Raw genomic sequence first — 15,663 nt, forward strand, 5'->3', positions numbered from 1 at the left:
TCATGTCCCCCCACACACACACAACGTGTGCGTGCACACACAAGCCTCTGCCTCTCATCACTGAGGGTCGGATTTGAAATGAGGTAGGGGGACAAGGGCCCCAGGCTGACCCCCCCTCCCCTGCCACCTGCTTACCCTGAGCACCTACTGTGTGCCCCCGTGTGCAAACCCAGCAGAGCCTGTGCACCAGGAGGGAGACAGATGTTAAAGTGTTCATCAATAAGATCGTTTCAAAGTAGCCACGGCAGTAAAGCGGCGACAGGATAGTGGTGGGGCCAGAGGGTTGCCTGCTTAGGTGGAGTGGTCAAGGAGGGCCTCTTAGAGGAGGTGACATTTGAGTTGAGGTGTGAATGAGGGGTTGGAGCTGGTCCAGCGAGTGCCACCCCAGCTGAATTCTACATGTGAAATCTTCCCCCAGATTTCAAAGACATGTTACCAAAAAAACCCAAAATATCTCATGAGTCAGTTTTGAATATTGATTATATGTTGAAGTGATACTGTTTTGGATATATTGGATTAAAGACAATATATTATTGAACATAATTCCCCCTGTGGGTACTAGACAGTTTATAATGACATTATATTTCTCTTGGAGAGCCTTGGATCTGGAACGGGGTCCCCAGCCTCCAGGCCATGGATCGGTACCCCTGTCAGATCAGCGGCAGCATTAGCTTAGAAATCAAGTGCACAATAATGTGATGTGCTCGAATCACCCCCAAACCATCCCCCACCCCCACAGTCCTTGGAAAAATTCTCCCAAGAAACCGGACCCTGGTCCCAGAAAGGTTGGGGACCGCTGCTCTAGAGTATTTACGTAGAAACAAAATGGGGATTGCAAAGGTCCTGGGCGAGACCCAGGCTGGCCTCTTAGACGAACAGGTGAGCCACCAGAGAGGGCCAGTGGCTGAGGAGTGGGGAAGGGGTTCCCGCAGGGCCTCAGAGGACTGTCAAAGATGCCTCGAGGCCAGTGGGGGAGTTCTGAGTGGGAAAGGCGGTGATGTCCACGGGAAGCTCAGCCTGGCCCCTGCAGGGCGTGGCGTGGCCTGAGGGGAGGCCTGGAGGTCATGGGCCACATGGTGGGAGAGGAGCTTCTTTCTGTTTGTTTTTGTTCACAGTTTTATTTATTTACTTTCGTCTGCACTGGGTCTTCATCGCTGCGTGGGCTTGTCTCTGTTTGCCGTGGGCAGGCTTCTCATCGTGCTGGCACCTCCTGTGGCAGAGCACAGGCTCTAGGGCGCGTGGGCTTCAGTGGCTGTGGCTCCCTGGCTTAGCCGCTCCGCGGCATGTGGGATCTTCCCGAATCAGGGATCGAACCCGGGTCTCCTCCATTGCCAGGCCGATTCTTTTACCACGGACACCAGGGTGGCTCCTTACAGAAGAGTCGTTGACAGGGCCCCTGGGAGGTTGGCTGGGCCAGATATGCTTCCCTGCTTCCCTAGGCTAAAGTTTACTGAGTCCGTCCATCCATCCCTCCACTCCTGGATTTCAAAGCTTCCGGGCCTTTCTCTCCTCCTGCCTCTCCCCCGCCCTGCCACCTCTACCCTCTATGGCCACTGCCTCCCTGAGCAGCTGCTCCCTGTCGAGTCTGTGAGTTTACAGAACACCCCAGCTTTGTCTCCAGGTGGTCAGTGGTTGAAATCCCTTTCGAAATTTTTCCTGTTTTTTAAAAAATTTATCTGGCTGTGCCAGGTCTTAGTTGTGGCATGTGGGATCTAGTTCCCTGACCAGGGACTGGACCCGGGCCTCCTGCATTGGGAGCACAGGGTCTTAGCCACTGGATCACCAGGGAAGTCCCTGAAAAGTTATTTTAAAAAAAAACAGAAATGATGGCCTATTTACCATAGAAAAATTATGAATAAAGGAGAGGCACAAAGAGGAAAAATCAGAGTCCCCAAGGAGTTGGGGGGGGTGCACTGTGGCACAGCTGGGGCTGGAACCTAGGGGGTCCGGCTCCTGCACCCCAGCATGAAAATCCAGGCGCCCTGTGGCCAGAGGACACGGAGGGAGCTCCCCGACCCGGGCAGGGCTTGGGAACACCACATGCCCAGCCTCCCTTACAGCGAGGCCGCAATGGGAGACCTGGCCCATGTAGGGGTGGGATTTGCCACTCAGGGGGTAATACATTTACATCTGTGCCCGAGTGCCCTGTCCTGTTTCCCCACCCCTCTCTGGATGGTGGTACTCACCTCTGCCCCAGCCTGACCCCCAGAAGCATCTGTTGATCCTTGGCTTAAAGACTAGCCCTCACCAGCCACGTTTGATTCCCTACCAGCCGCTCTGCCCCACCCCATCTAGGCTCTTCTCCCCTAAGCACTCCTGGCCCTTCCTGCCAGGGGGTGGGGGTGGGGGGGGGGACCTTCCTCCATTCTTCCCCTCCCCCCAGGGTCTAATCCAAATGCCGCCCCCCGGCCCCGACCCAGGCCCACCTCTTCCAGCCCCTCCCCTTCCTCGGGCTGCTTACCCTCATGGGTACCCACACCACGCACCAACATAGTCGGCTCCCTCCTGCTCCAGAGCCTGGAGTGGGCTAAATGAGGTGATGTCTGTAAAGTGCTGAGCCCATAGGGAACACTAAAAATAAAAACAAGCTCCTATTACTGCTAGGAGTATTAGATTTTCTCCTTCCCTGTTGCTGGGTTAACCCTGAACTATGGATGCAGGGCCCTGGAGCAAGGGGAGGACGGCTGGGCGCACCCAGCCCATCTTGGCTCTGCACTGGGTCTTCCTCCTTCCAGACCTGTTATCCCTAGAGTCATCTGGTAACCTGTTGCTCCTCCCGGAAGGTTCTGTGAGCTCCACCCCCCAAAATACTGGGTTGGGGCCTTTCTACTGGGTTCCCCCAGCCCCCATGATAGCATCATAGTGCTAATGACATTGGTATTGATTCCCGGCTGCAGATGCCCCCCCACCCCACCCCTTTGTCGGAAGGCATCTGCCATTTGCCTTTAAAGAGCCAAGGCCAGAGCTAGGAGAGGAACAAATGATTTGTAGGATCAGACCTGCCTCTAACTTCCCCGACTTGGGATCTGGCTGTCAGAGAAGAGTGTCTCAGAAAAGTTGGGTAGGGACTTCTGAGGTTTGGGGTCTTTGTTCTCCCTGCTCAGGCTTCCTGGAGGCTCATTTGCGTGAGAATGAGCACCGCCCTTCACTTACTGTGGTTGGGGCTCTGGGAGAAGACCAGCCAGGCTTGTGGCTGGTGGCCGTGAGAGCCCAGCCCATCGAGTGGGGGGCGCGGGTGCGCGACTCTCAAGCTTTTGTGGAACTGCCACTACCCATGCACCAGCACCCACTCTCAGCTTCTCCCTGCCCTGACCCAGCACCTGTCCACAGAAAACGGCTCTCCCACCTTGAGGTCTGGGGGACCTGCCCCATCCCCTCTGTCCTGGTGACCTGCCTGGCTGGGCACAGGTGGGATGCTCTTGGTCTTCCCAGCAACCCAAAGCTGCTTCAGGTTTTCTGTACTCGCCAGTTCTCTCGAGTCTCCATACGCTTGCCTGTGTGATTCTCCACTTGGGACCTCCTCTCCTTGCCTTCACTTGGCCCTTTCTTACTTACCTGCTGATAATAATCACAAATGATACTAGCAACAGCTACCACTTAGGGAGTTACTACTGTGACCCAGCACTTTATTTGTACTAAGCCATGGTAAGGGGTTAACCCCTTTTTCAGACAAGGTAACTGAGGCTCCAGTACTTTGGCCACCTGATGCAAAGAACTGACTTATTTGAAAAGACCCTGATGCTGGGAGGGATTGGGGGCAGGAGGAGAAGGGGACAACAGAGGATGAGATGGTTGGATGACATCACTGACTTGATGGAAATGAGTTTGAGTAAACTCCGGGAGTTGGTGATGGACAGGGAGGCCTGATGTGCTGCAGTCCATGGGGTGGGCAAAGAGTTGGACATGACTGAACGACTGTACTGAACTGAACTGAGGCCCAGAGAGATGGAGGCATTTGCCCAAGGCTAGACTTAACAGATATGAAGAACTGACTCCTTGGAAAAGACCCTGATGCTGGGAAAGATTGAAGGCAGGAGGAGAAGGGGACGACGGAGGATGAGATGGTTGGATGGCATCACTGATTAGATGGACATGAGTTTGAGCAAGCTCCAGGAGTTGGTGATGGACAGGGAGGCCTGGCGTGCTGCAGTCCATGGGGTCACAAAGAGTTGGACACAACTGAGCGACCGAAGGCTTATAATAGATAAACCTGGGATTTAGTTAAGGAACAAAGCTCAGGCATCTGGTTCTGAAACCTGGGACACAATATGGTCACCCTCCTTATGAGGGAGTGGGGCTGTCCCTTGTCCCTGGCCTTACCCCCCAGGCCAGGTAGGTTGGCTCCATCAAGGGTATGCTTGTCTCCTTGCCTCATAATTGCCCTTCTGATGCACACACCCGTCTCCTGGCATCTGCCTCAGCATCTAGCCCAAGACCTGGCACATAGTAGGTGCTGAATTTGTCAAGTCATCATCTGTAGAGGTTGGAGTGTTCCCCGGGCCAGTTAAGGCATGGTAGTTCCCTTGGCAACTGACGTTAGGCTCCCAGGCTCCGCCCCGGCCCTTTCTCCCAGGTGTTTGCCTTGGGAGCTGGCCGTGGTGCTGAAGGCCCAGCAGCCCACCACAGTTCTCAGCTCTGTGTCCCGTTTGGCTACTTCCTGAGCCCTGCCTAGCCCCAGCTCCGTGGGCCAGCCCATCTTTCTTTAATGAGACAGTTTCCTGAGGGCCTGCTGTGTGCAGGCTCCGTACACCCATGGAGGAGGGATCAGGGACAGCCACTTAGGACACTCCAATTATTCATCAAATATTTATGGGGTATCTTTATGTCTCCGAAAAGCCTTTGAGCAACCTGGGCTTCAGTTGAATGCCAAGTAGAACTTCAAGGGCTTCAAGCAGAAGGGATGGCACGGGCTAAGGCCTGCAGGTGTGGAGGTGAGAGGCACGTCTTGAGGGATGCCCGCCTCTGGACTCTGCTGTCCACCAACCCGAATTTTTGATTGGCGATTCTCTCTTTGGCATCCCCTGCAGCCCTGAGCCACCAGCATCGTGGCTCCAGTGCCCTGCCACCCAGGGTGGGACCCAGACAAGGTGCTAGGAACTGTGAGGACAAAATGGAGGGGTGCCAGCCCCTACACAGGAGGCTAGCATCCCTGTCCTGGGAACAGAGGGAGCCAGGTCATGTTCTGTGGCCAGATTAGCATTTTAGAGAGACCTCTGGCCTGTGTGGGGGCAGGGATGGATGTAGTGGTAATCCTGGCCGTGGATGAGGCCTCCTCTTGAAGGGGCCAGAGCCCTCCTCCTCCCCCAACCTTAAAAAGAGTGAAAATCCCCTTTCTGGTTCTGCTGCAGCCCAAACAGCAGTGGGAAATAATCACTTTTCACAGGCCTCTTATCCACAGCCAAGCCCTGCTCCCGTTTAATCAGCAGTGCCAGTGTGACTTGAAGATTCCTGGGCTTGAGAGATCAGGAGAGGGGTTAAAGAAAATTACCCTCGCCTCCTCCATGCTAATGTAATCTCTAACCAGATCTGCCTAGCCACAGCTCAAATTGCTTTTTAGATTAACATTTAATTATTAACAGGGTCCCCTGGAAGGCCTCAGGCTCGGGGCTTGGAACGGGAATGGGGGAGGGAGCGGTAGGAGGGGGTGGGGTGGGCTAGTACTCTGGCTGCCTTGCAGAGAGAGTTGGGGGGGTTGGATGGGGAAGGGGCAGGGGAGAGTGGGGTCAGGAAAGGAGTGAGAAAGGAGACAGCAAGGAAGAAGAGAAGCGCCAGGATAGAGGGGCAGAGAGAAGCGACAGAGAGAGAGACAGGAGCAAAAGACAGACAGACAGTGGGCCCGCCTGTCGTAGGGGAGGGGCCGTGCACCCTTGCGGCACTCTTGGGTGAGGGTCCCTCCACCCTTCTGTCCTGGTCAAGGTCAGGCAGATCCTGCCCCTTCCAGTACAGGGGGGCCTTGAGCTTTCTGAGGCCTTGTGCTGGCCCGGCTCGGCTCGTGGTGGTAGGAACCCATCCTGAGAAGGGAGCCACTCAGGCCACACATTCAGGCTCCAACCCAGCTCTCCATGGCTCGCAGTCCAGTGCTCATTGCCCCTCCCAGATCCTGGTCCTCCTGCCTCAACTTCACATTCTTCCCAGCAGGTGGGGCTGTGCTGGGGGCAGAGAAAGGGTGAAGGAGAGCAAGGCTTCAAGTGCAGTGCAGGGGTTGGAGGTGAGAATTGCGGGGTTAGGGGGGAGGTGGGCGGGGGCACTCCTGCCCGCACTGAGTGAAGGTCATGAGGCCTGGGGAATAGCAGGCATCGCCTTCACCTGTTGTTAGCGAACTTGGAGTCCCAACTGTCCACTCGGCACTTAACAGCCTGGGTTTTATCAGCCTCCTGTCTGGGCTCCTCTCGACTGCATCTAAACCCCGCTGGGTGTGGACTCAGCCCTGTGTCTTGCACACAGCTAGTGTCCTGGATTGTGTTGGAAAACCACACAGTAATATCGCCTCATCTCCAGGTTCGAAGGGCCTCCCCGATCGTCTGGGCCACTCCCCATCAGGATTCCACAAGGGAAACTGAGACTCAGAGAAGGGCTGTGACTTCAAGGTCACTCAGCCAGTCAGAACCCTGGGGCTTGGCCCCTGCCTGGCAGGTGCCATCCTAAGGCCTCCGGGGCTGGTCCTCTACTCTGAACTCCTAGTCCCACTGGATGCCAGGACGGCCTGGCATGACCTCTTCTCAGCACAACCCATCTTTGGCCTTGAGTGGAGCCATAGAGGCCAGAAGGGGCAGCTCCCGGGAGGAGGGAAGCTGGGAGCGGCCTTGGTCACAGCTGCCTCCTGCTGCGGAAGTGTGGCCCTGCCTCCCACCTGCTCAGGGCCACCCCAGCTGGCATGGCAAAGGCAGACTCTGACCTACAGGATGCCTGGAGGAGAGTTCTGCCCACCTGGCTCTTTAGGGAGATATCAGAGGCTGAGGGGAGAGGCCAGAGAATTCCACTTCAAGCAGGCCGGCCTTGGGAGCATGCAGTCTGGTTGGATATTCTATCTTGGCAGGACGTCCTCACATATTTCCATCCTCCCAGCACATGGCATAGGGCTGGTCCCCAAAAGATGCTCCAGGAGTATTTGCTGCCTGAATGAGTGAATGAATGGCTGGGTAAACGACGGCCACCTCAGAACGGTTCCCTCCTGGAGGCAGGGCCTTGCTCTAGCCATCTCAGGATTGCTCTGCCCACATGGCCCTCTCAGATTGTCCTCTGTGAATGTTCATGGGATGAATCAGTGGCCTCCTGGGGGCCCTCTCTTCCTCCCCCTCTGCCTTTCGTCTCTCTTCCTATGATCCTAGAGCCTCCTGGAGAGGAGCCAGAGACTGGGGAGAAGCACGACCTTGCTTCTGCTCCTTCCTGCCCAGCTGCCTGCGAGATGGGAGGCGGCCCCAGCCCCCAGCATGGAGCCAAGGCTGGAGGCCCGAGGCGGCAGGCCCTGGCTGGGGTTGATGCCCTCAGGCTCTGCCCCTTGAAAGCTGTGTGACCCTGGGCACGTGACATCCCCTCTCTGTGACCGGTTCCTCATCTGTGAAATGGGCCTAGAGATAGAAGCCACCAGGGAGGCTGCTCGGAGGAGGACACGGTGAGGTGTAACAGACTGGATGCGTGTGGGGCGTGGCCCAGAGGGCGCTTTCCCTCGATGCATGCTATTATTAGCACCAGCTGTGTATTGTTAGTTTCAAGCTCCCTGTTCCCACTGGCAGCGTGGGGAGGGGTGGCTCCCCAACACCCCCTGCAGCCAGACAGGCTGGAAGGGATGACAAAAGGCGGGCAGGGCCAAAGGCCCCAGTTCCCTGTTCTTCTAATAAATATAAAGGCAGCCTTTAGACATCCGTCTGCTGTGCATTGTTCTGCCAAGGCGAGCAGCAGACTCAATTCCTCCTCGGACTCGGGAAGTTCCTTCCTTTCTTTCCCCTCCCCTGTCACATTTCCTTTATCTAAATCCTCAGCTATGAAAGGGCATATCGACAGCTGGGGGCATTATCTGGTGGAGGGGACCTTTTCCTAGGGGTGCCTCCGAGATAAGGCGTCTTATCAGCCCCCGAGTCAGGGACGGTAGCCAAATCAGTCTAATTATTGAGGCTTGCGACGTTTCCCCCTCCCCCCCAACTTTTATATTATTAAAGTCACAAAAGACCTTGGGCTTCTAAACAGCCTGATTTGCAGATAGGGTTTCAAAACGAGCAGCTCTCCCAGGATGGTCCCTGCTGAGGGAGTAGTCATGAGTCGGGGTGGGGGCTCTGAGCAGCTGGCTTTCTGCAGGCGGGTTGATGCCAAGCAGAGAGGGGGTTGGGGGAGATCACGGAAAGATCATGACTGTCTTAAGCACCTGCTCCAGTCCTGTCTCCAGTTTGCTGTGTGACCTTTTGCAGTACACTTGGCTTCTCTGGGCCCTGCATCACTTCATCTGACAGTAACTAAATTCATGGATTTGGCCCGTCATTCAACACCTCTTTATTAAGCGATTGCTCTCTGCCAGGCTTTGGGGAGAAAGAGACAAATAAGACACGGTCCTTGCCCCCGAGAAACTCAACAGTCCAGCAGAGAGAAACAGACACGAAAATTGGCAGTTACAACTCTGTGTGATTAGGGTCATGAGCGGGGGTGCCCAGAGGAGGGGAGCCCGAGTCTGAGTTACAGGCATCAGGTGGCAGTCCTGTAAGTGGACAGACCAGCACTGGCAAAGGTTTGGGGGCCAGTGGGCTGGAGGGAGCAAGGAGAGATGGCGGAGGGTGGTGGGGCAGGTCATAGTGGCCTTGAGGGCCAAATAAAGAGGGTTCGGCTCTCTTCTGGCACCAGAGAAGCTTTAGGCCAGTAAGAAGGTTTTGTCTTGTTTGCAGATAGTATGTGCATGTGCTCAGTCGCTTCAGTCACGTGCGACTCTTTGCGACCCCATGGACCATAGCCTGTCAGGCTCCTCTGTCCATGGGATTCTCCAGGCGAGAATACTGGACTGGGTTGCTGTTTCCTTCTCCAGGGGATCTTCCCAACCCGGGGATTGAACCCGTGCCTCCTATGTCTCCTTTGTCAGGCTGGTTCTTTACTGCTGAGCCACCTTGGAAGCAGTAGATAACGTGGGTGATACCAGACTGTCCTCTGCCCTCCCTCACCAGACTCCGCCCCGCACCTGCCCCAGCAGCAGGGCACAGGGTTCCTGGGAGAAGGGGCAGGGGGTTGGGGTACTGGGGGCCCAGGAAGATATCCTTCTTCTCCACGTGCAGCTGGCCGCTCAGACGGCTGGTCCTCCACAGGCACGGGACAGACTGAGCCAGGCGGCTGCACCAGGAAAGCTGAGCTGAGGCCTTCCCGTGGACTCTGTCTTCCCTGGGGAATCCTTTGTGGCCCCCGAGCTGGGCCTCGTGGTCTCTCACATCCCCCAGAACTGCCTGGGTGTCCACATCTGAGCACGCTGAAACCAGAGCCCCATGGGAAGGGCATTTGCTGGGGTCTGGCATTAGCTGATCAGTCGTGTCCGATCTTTGTGACCCCATGAACTGTGTTGTATGTATCCCACCAGGCTTCTTTGTCCACGAGATTCTCCAGGTGAGAATCCTGGAGTGGGTAGCCGTTCCCTTCTCCAGAGGATCTTCCCGACCCAGGGATCGAACCCGGGTCTCCCACATTGTAGGCAGATTCTTGACTGAGCCACCAGGGGAGCCTGAGGGAGGCTGGGGAGGCCCCAGAATAGGCAGCCTACCCCTCACCCAGTAAGCCCTGCAGCCCCCGGCTTGCCCTTTTCCACTGAAAAGCAGTCTAGGGTGCTTGACCCCTGAGGAAGGGGGGGCGCTGGAGAGGGGCTGGGCTTCTGGGCGCCTGGCGATTGGCCAGAGGTGAGGAGGACCAACCCGGGTGGGGCTGGGCTGGGCCAGGACCCTGGAGAAGACTGACCTGGGAGGCATCACGGAGGTGCTTTTACAAGGCCAGCGAGGGGCAGGGACTCCCCGGGGGTCACACAGGCACGGAGGTGGGGGAGCTTCTGGGCCTGCAGCCCAGGTTTCCTCTGGGTGCTGACCTCTCTCCTTCGCTGCCCAGCACGGTGCCAGCCTGTGGGCAGCAGTGCAGCCCAGTGCAGAGGGGCCAGGCTCCCCCAGCCCCTGGCTGCTGAGGGCCCCGGGGAGGGCGCCGTCTCCCTCTGGGTTTTGTCTTTGAACAGAGGGGCTTGCGGGGGCCCAGCTGGCCTCTCCCCTCTGTCCCCCTGAGTGTCAGAGCAGCGAGAGGTGGCTGGTGCTCTGGGCTGGAGTGGGGACCCCAGGCCGGGCTGCCAGGGTGCCCCAGGCCTCTCACCTTCCAGGCAGGCACACGATGGTGTGTGTGTTTCTGTGGACGGCTTGTGTGTGCTGAGAGGTGCTAGAGGGGCGTGTCACTTGGGGTGGACGAGGGTGCGTCTGGGTGTGCCAGGAAAATGGATGTGGGGAGCACCTCTGGGTGTGTGTGGACGCCCAGCACGGTGGGTGGCGTGTCCGAGGGGGCCTGGGTGCCCCCAGGAGTGTGGTGTGTCCCCAAGGGCCCCCGGCGTGGCCTGCTGCCGGCTTGCTCACATCCCAAGTCTCCGGGGAGCGGCACCTCCTTCCGCAGTCAAGGGCTTTCGTCCCTGCAGTAAGCCCCACTTCATTCCCTTCTTCAACTGTGTAATTTCTGCCTGATTGTAATGGCATATTTTAAAATTACCAGAAATCAAAGCCAGGAAGTGGATACCGAAGCTTTTATCGCGTCGCTGCGTTAAGGCTGGCGATTGGGGGGTTGGGGAGGGGAGGCATTAGACCCACCGACCCTCCCCCATCCACCACCCATCTCTCTCTCCCTCTCTCTTTTTTTTTTTTTTTCTGAGACAGTAATAGGAGAAAATTGGTTTTGAAACTGAATAAAAGTCCCTTTGAGAGTAAATCATTTCTTTCAGGGTACCTTTGCTGAAAGTAAAATAGAGCATAATGAAAGGTGGGGACGTGATTGTCTTTCATTTACCGAGAGTCCAGGACAGACGGGGGGCTGCAGCCGTCTCGGGGAAATACAAGATTGGAATAATTGCTCAGTAACAAGGAGCTTGTTGTGAAATTAGTATCTTAAGAAAGTAGTGAAAAAAGGCTTTTCCTCATGAATACTTCATTATTAGAAGAAAGCGGCAGAATTTAGGGCTCCAGACACCTGTTTAGTATTAAATAACTTCCCTTTCTTCCCCTTCAACACACCCTCCCCTCCGCTTTCTTCTTTTTTAAAACCAGCCGCCCCGCTTGGCAGCTCGGGCCTTGGCGGTGGGGGTGGGGATGGGGTACCCGGGCTGGGTAATCCTCAGCAGTGTCCTGGGTTGAGCCCATACCTGGGCCCACCTTTCCCTGGAAGGAAACATCCCACCCTCTCCCCATCTATCCAGGGCAGGCCCTGCCCGTGTCATCTTGCCCCTCAGAGGCTCCGGGTTCTCGGGGAAAGTGAGGTTTTGTGTAGCTAAAAATGCTCACTTCTGTGTGAATCTGGGTGAGTGAGCCCACGTGGACCTGTCTGGAGCCACGTCTGAGCTGCCCTGGGTGGGCCTTGCCTTTTCTGTTTGGGCTTGGGGCCTCAGTCAGGGGGCCTGGTGGCCTTTCGGGCCTGGTCTCAGGGCTCAGTCTGAGACCAAGGTCAGGCTCAGCACAGGTCACCCCCGGTTCTCGCGGGGACCCCACCCTGGACATCTCACCCTTCCAGGGGTACTGTGAGAAGTCTCCAGACTGGGGTGGCGGTGGGGGAGACCAACACTTCAATGAGTGGGAACCCCGTGTGTCACGGACAGTTCCCGGACACCCCTTCCCTCCGTGTAGCTTCCTGAGATGACCCTACAGATGGGAGGTCTGTGCCCTTCATGAGCTCAAGGCTGAAGGTGGGGAGCAGGGAGGAGGAGGGAGGGAGGTTGGTACAGATTTGCTGGCAGGTGGTTACAAGAGAATGGAGCCCACCCCCACCCGAAGGAACATGGAGGGGAACTGCTGAGAGAGCATGGAGTGGGCGAGGGTCAGAGCACGCCTGGGGGCATCTGGGAAGCCCCTGGTAGCAGGGATGAGTCGGGCGGGCGGGGAGCTGGGAGGCAGGCCTGGAGCGGCCTATGTGACCAGCACCTCCTCTCCCCTCCTCACAGGGACCCCACAGCAGAGCACGCCCCGCTGCGGGCCCCCAGCTCAGCCATGCTGGCCTGTCTGCAGAGGACCCAGAACGCCCCCGGCCAACACCTGGCCTGCCCGACCAAGAGCCTGGAGCTGCGCAAGTGTGAGTGACGTGCCCTCCCCGCAGCCCCAGCCCCCACCCCTTCCTCTGCCCGCTCCAGGCCCCGGGGCTGGCATCCTCCGGAACACGCCGAGCTCACCCTGCCTCGGGCCACGGCAGGGCAGCTCTCAGGCGGGGAAAGCCGTCCCCATTCCAGTGTGTCCCCTCACCGCCAGCCTGCTCCGGCTGCTCTGTGCCCTCCCAGGCCTTTGGGAGGCTGGGGTCCCTCCCTGACAGTGGCACCCACTCCTTTTGCCTGGCTGACACCCACCGGGCGCAACCTTCCTCTCCAGCAGCCCCCTCTGGCCACTTACCAGCACCGGGACCCCAACCCCAGCACTTCCTCCGTGGCCTGCCACATGCCATGTCTGTCTGTGTCAGCAGAGAGTAGGATCACGGGAAAGCAAACACGCTTAACCCTGGAACCACGCAGGTCTGAACCGTGTGGGTCCACTTATCCACAGATATTTTTCAGTAGTGAACGCTCTAGTACTCCAGGGTCCGCGGTTGGTGGAGGAACCGAGGATGTGGGGGGCCAACTATAAATTATGTTCAAATTAACCCCCGTATCGTTCAAAAGTCAACTGTCGTCCCGAATGGGATCCCAACTTGGGGCTTGGATTGCTGTGTGGTCTTGGGCATGTCCTTTCCCCTCTCTGGACCTTGGTTTTTTCAATGGGTCAAGTTAGGGATCTGGACTTGGTAACTTCCAAGGGTCTGTCCTTTACCATACAGGAGAGGGGTCCCAAGCCCTCTGAGCCGATTATTCTTAACCACCATAGATTTGTTGTTGTTTTTGTTATTTTTTAAGTATTTAGAAACATTTTAAAAAGTAGGGAGATGTGCATAAAAACCTGGATCTAGTGTGTCTTGAGTCAGAAAATCTGGTAACATAGGCCTGTGTTCCTCCTGTACTGCAGCTATCGGCGAGAACAGAACACCTGCGTCTTTAAAGGCATATTCCTCTCCAGTCACCACAGTCCCCAGTCCCCACCCTTCCCTGTTGCCTTCTGTTCTGTATAGCACAGGATCAGTTACCATTTATTACTGTGTTTTATTGTTGCTTTATTCTTTTTTTAATATGTATTTATCTTTAGACAGGGGCTTCCCTGGTGGTTCAGAGGTAAAGAATCCACCTGCCAGTGCAGGAGACATGGGTTCGATTCCAGGTCTGGCAATATCCCTCTGGAGAAGGAAATGACAACCCACTCCAGTATTCCTGCCTGGAGAATCCTATGGACAGAGAAGCCTGGGGGGCTACAGTCCATGGGGTCTCAAAGAGAGCCGCTGAAGAACAATCTTTAGACGGTAATATACTCATGTAGTCCAGTGTTCCAAAGGAATAAAGGGGTAGAAAGACAAAGCCTTCCTCTCCACTCCTGTCTGTTCCCCCAGATGTTCTATGCATGTGCCAGCAAATACGTGTGTCTGCACATACTGTATCCACTGTCCGACGCCTCACTTTTTTCACTTAGCAACACATCCTGCATGTCAGCATCCGAAGAGCTCCCTCATTCTTTGCACATAGTTTCTCATAGCGCGGACGATCCATCGTTTACTTGGCCCATCCCCTAAGGAGAACCGTGCCCCACCTGCCGTTACGAGCAGCGCAGCAACAAACCGCCCCTGGGTATGTGCCACAGAGGTGTGAGTAAAACCACACCGTGCATTTCTGCAAGAGGAAATACGGGCTCAAAGGTATGTGCATTTGTAACTTTGACGGATGTGGTTTGATTTATCTGTTCATCGTCTTGATCTGTTTTTCCCCCACTGGGTCTTGTCCTTATTGATTTATAGGAGCTCTTTGTATATGATGGAATTAGACTTCTGTCTCTTCTATGAACTGCAGATGTTTCCCCCAGATTGTCATTTGTCTTTGATTCTGTCATGGAGGACTTTTTTTTGGTGAAGTGAAATTTGTCAGTATTTCCTTTTATGGACTTTGGATTTTGTGTCATACTTAATGTCATTTCTCATGCTGAGGCTGTTAAAAAAAAAATGAGAGGGAGCTTCCCCAGGGTTTCTTCTAGTTCTTCTCTGGTTTAATTTTTAAAATATATAATCTCTGATATGTTTGGTAATTTATCTGGTGCAAAGTTGGGGTATGGATACAAGTATATTCAAATATCAGTGCAATGCTGGTTTAATTATTGTAGCAGTATAATACACCTTAAAAACTGTAATGGCTTTGTTGAGATATTATTCATGTACCGTACAATCCACCCATCTGAGTGTAGCATTCAGTGGTTTAGTATACTTACAGAATTTTGCATCCATCACCCCAGTCCATTTTAGAGCATTCCTGTCAGCTCAGAAGAAATCCCTTTACCCACTCCTTCATCTTCCGTTCTCTACAGAGTCCTCTCTTTTGGCCTTTGCTGGGAAGGGACTCATAGTCCGTGGCCTCCTGTGACTGGCTTCTTGCCCTCTGCACAGTGTTTTCAGGGCTCATCCACATCATAGCACGTGTATAGCACATTTGAATACTTGGTGGTTCTTCCTGCTTGTTATGCATCATTCTCTTATGCAAAAATCTCTTGGTTCTATTCGTTTTCTGTCTGGACCACAGAATCAACTTATCTAGGTAAGAACAAAATCCTGTTTGGGTTTTTACTGGGATTGCATGCAATTTATAAATTAATTTAGGAAGAAGTGACACTTTTGTGATTCTTTCCCTCCAATAACATGATCTGTCCCTTTCTGTTTGTTCAGGCTTTCTTCTGTGTCCCTCAGGAACGCGTTAGTACTTTCTTCGTTTAGACCTTTGCACATTTTTAAAGTTTCCTGACTCTGGAACATTAACCTTTCGTGGCTAATCTTTTCTTCCATAAGTGTTTAAATAAAGGCTATTAACTCCTGCCACCTTACTGAATTTTGTTGTTTATAAAGCTTTTTCAATTTCGTCTCTTAAGTTTTCCAGTTATACTATCAAATCATTCGTAAGCAATAATTTGACCTCCTGCTTTGCAAGTTTTATACCTTGATTTCTTTGTCTTATTAAGGTTGCCTACTATCCCTGGAACAATAAAAAATAATCATGGTCACAATAGACATTCTTGCTTTGTCTCTGATTTTAACCAGAAGCTTCTAGGAGCTCCTCATAACACAAAATGCTGGTCTAGGGGCAGATACTTTATCAGGTTAAAAATAAGTGTCTACCTATTCCCGTTGTATTAAGAATTTTAAAAATCAAGAATGGAATTTGAACTTCTCAGTGTCTGTGAAACTGATCATAGGTTATATTTTTTCCTCCCTTGTTCTCTTAATGTGAATAATACAGATTTCTTAATAATGAACCAACCTTGCCTTCCTGGTTGGTTCCCACTTGGTCATGAGAAATATTTCTTTGTAACATACCATGGGGTTGCATTTTCTATTTAATAGTTTTACTTCAATTTCATC

At 54.2% G+C, this 15,663-nt stretch overlaps 1 protein-coding gene across 6 annotated transcripts in view; it reads left to right on the forward strand.

Annotated features, from left to right (window-relative positions):
* Nucleotides 1-15,663, forward strand: part of FAM222A (family with sequence similarity 222 member A) — a 61,424-nt gene that overhangs the window by 19,577 nt on the left and 26,184 nt on the right. Inside the window, exons 1-3 of one of the 6 annotated variants that reach the window (XR_003104199.3) lie at nucleotides 12,136-12,264; nucleotides 13,182-13,959; nucleotides 14,619-15,310. The exons of 1 other annotated variant lie outside the window; for it this stretch is intronic. Coding sequence is in view for 1 of the 5 variants with exons in the window: in XM_025267475.3 (XP_025123260.1) it covers nucleotides 12,183-12,264 (82 nt within the window). In the remaining 4 variants the exon portion in view is untranslated. Of the gene's footprint in view, nucleotides 1-12,135; nucleotides 12,265-13,181; nucleotides 13,960-14,618; nucleotides 15,311-15,663 lie in introns of those variants that run through there. 4 more of the 6 variants (XM_025267476.3, XM_025267477.3, XM_025267478.3 and 1 more) reach the window with 4 other exon arrangements.

Source organism: Bubalus bubalis, chromosome 17 (assembly GCF_019923935.1).
Source record: "Bubalus bubalis isolate 160015118507 breed Murrah chromosome 17, NDDB_SH_1, whole genome shotgun sequence".
In the NCBI taxonomy this organism is placed as follows: Eukaryota; Metazoa; Chordata; class Mammalia; order Artiodactyla; family Bovidae; genus Bubalus; species Bubalus bubalis.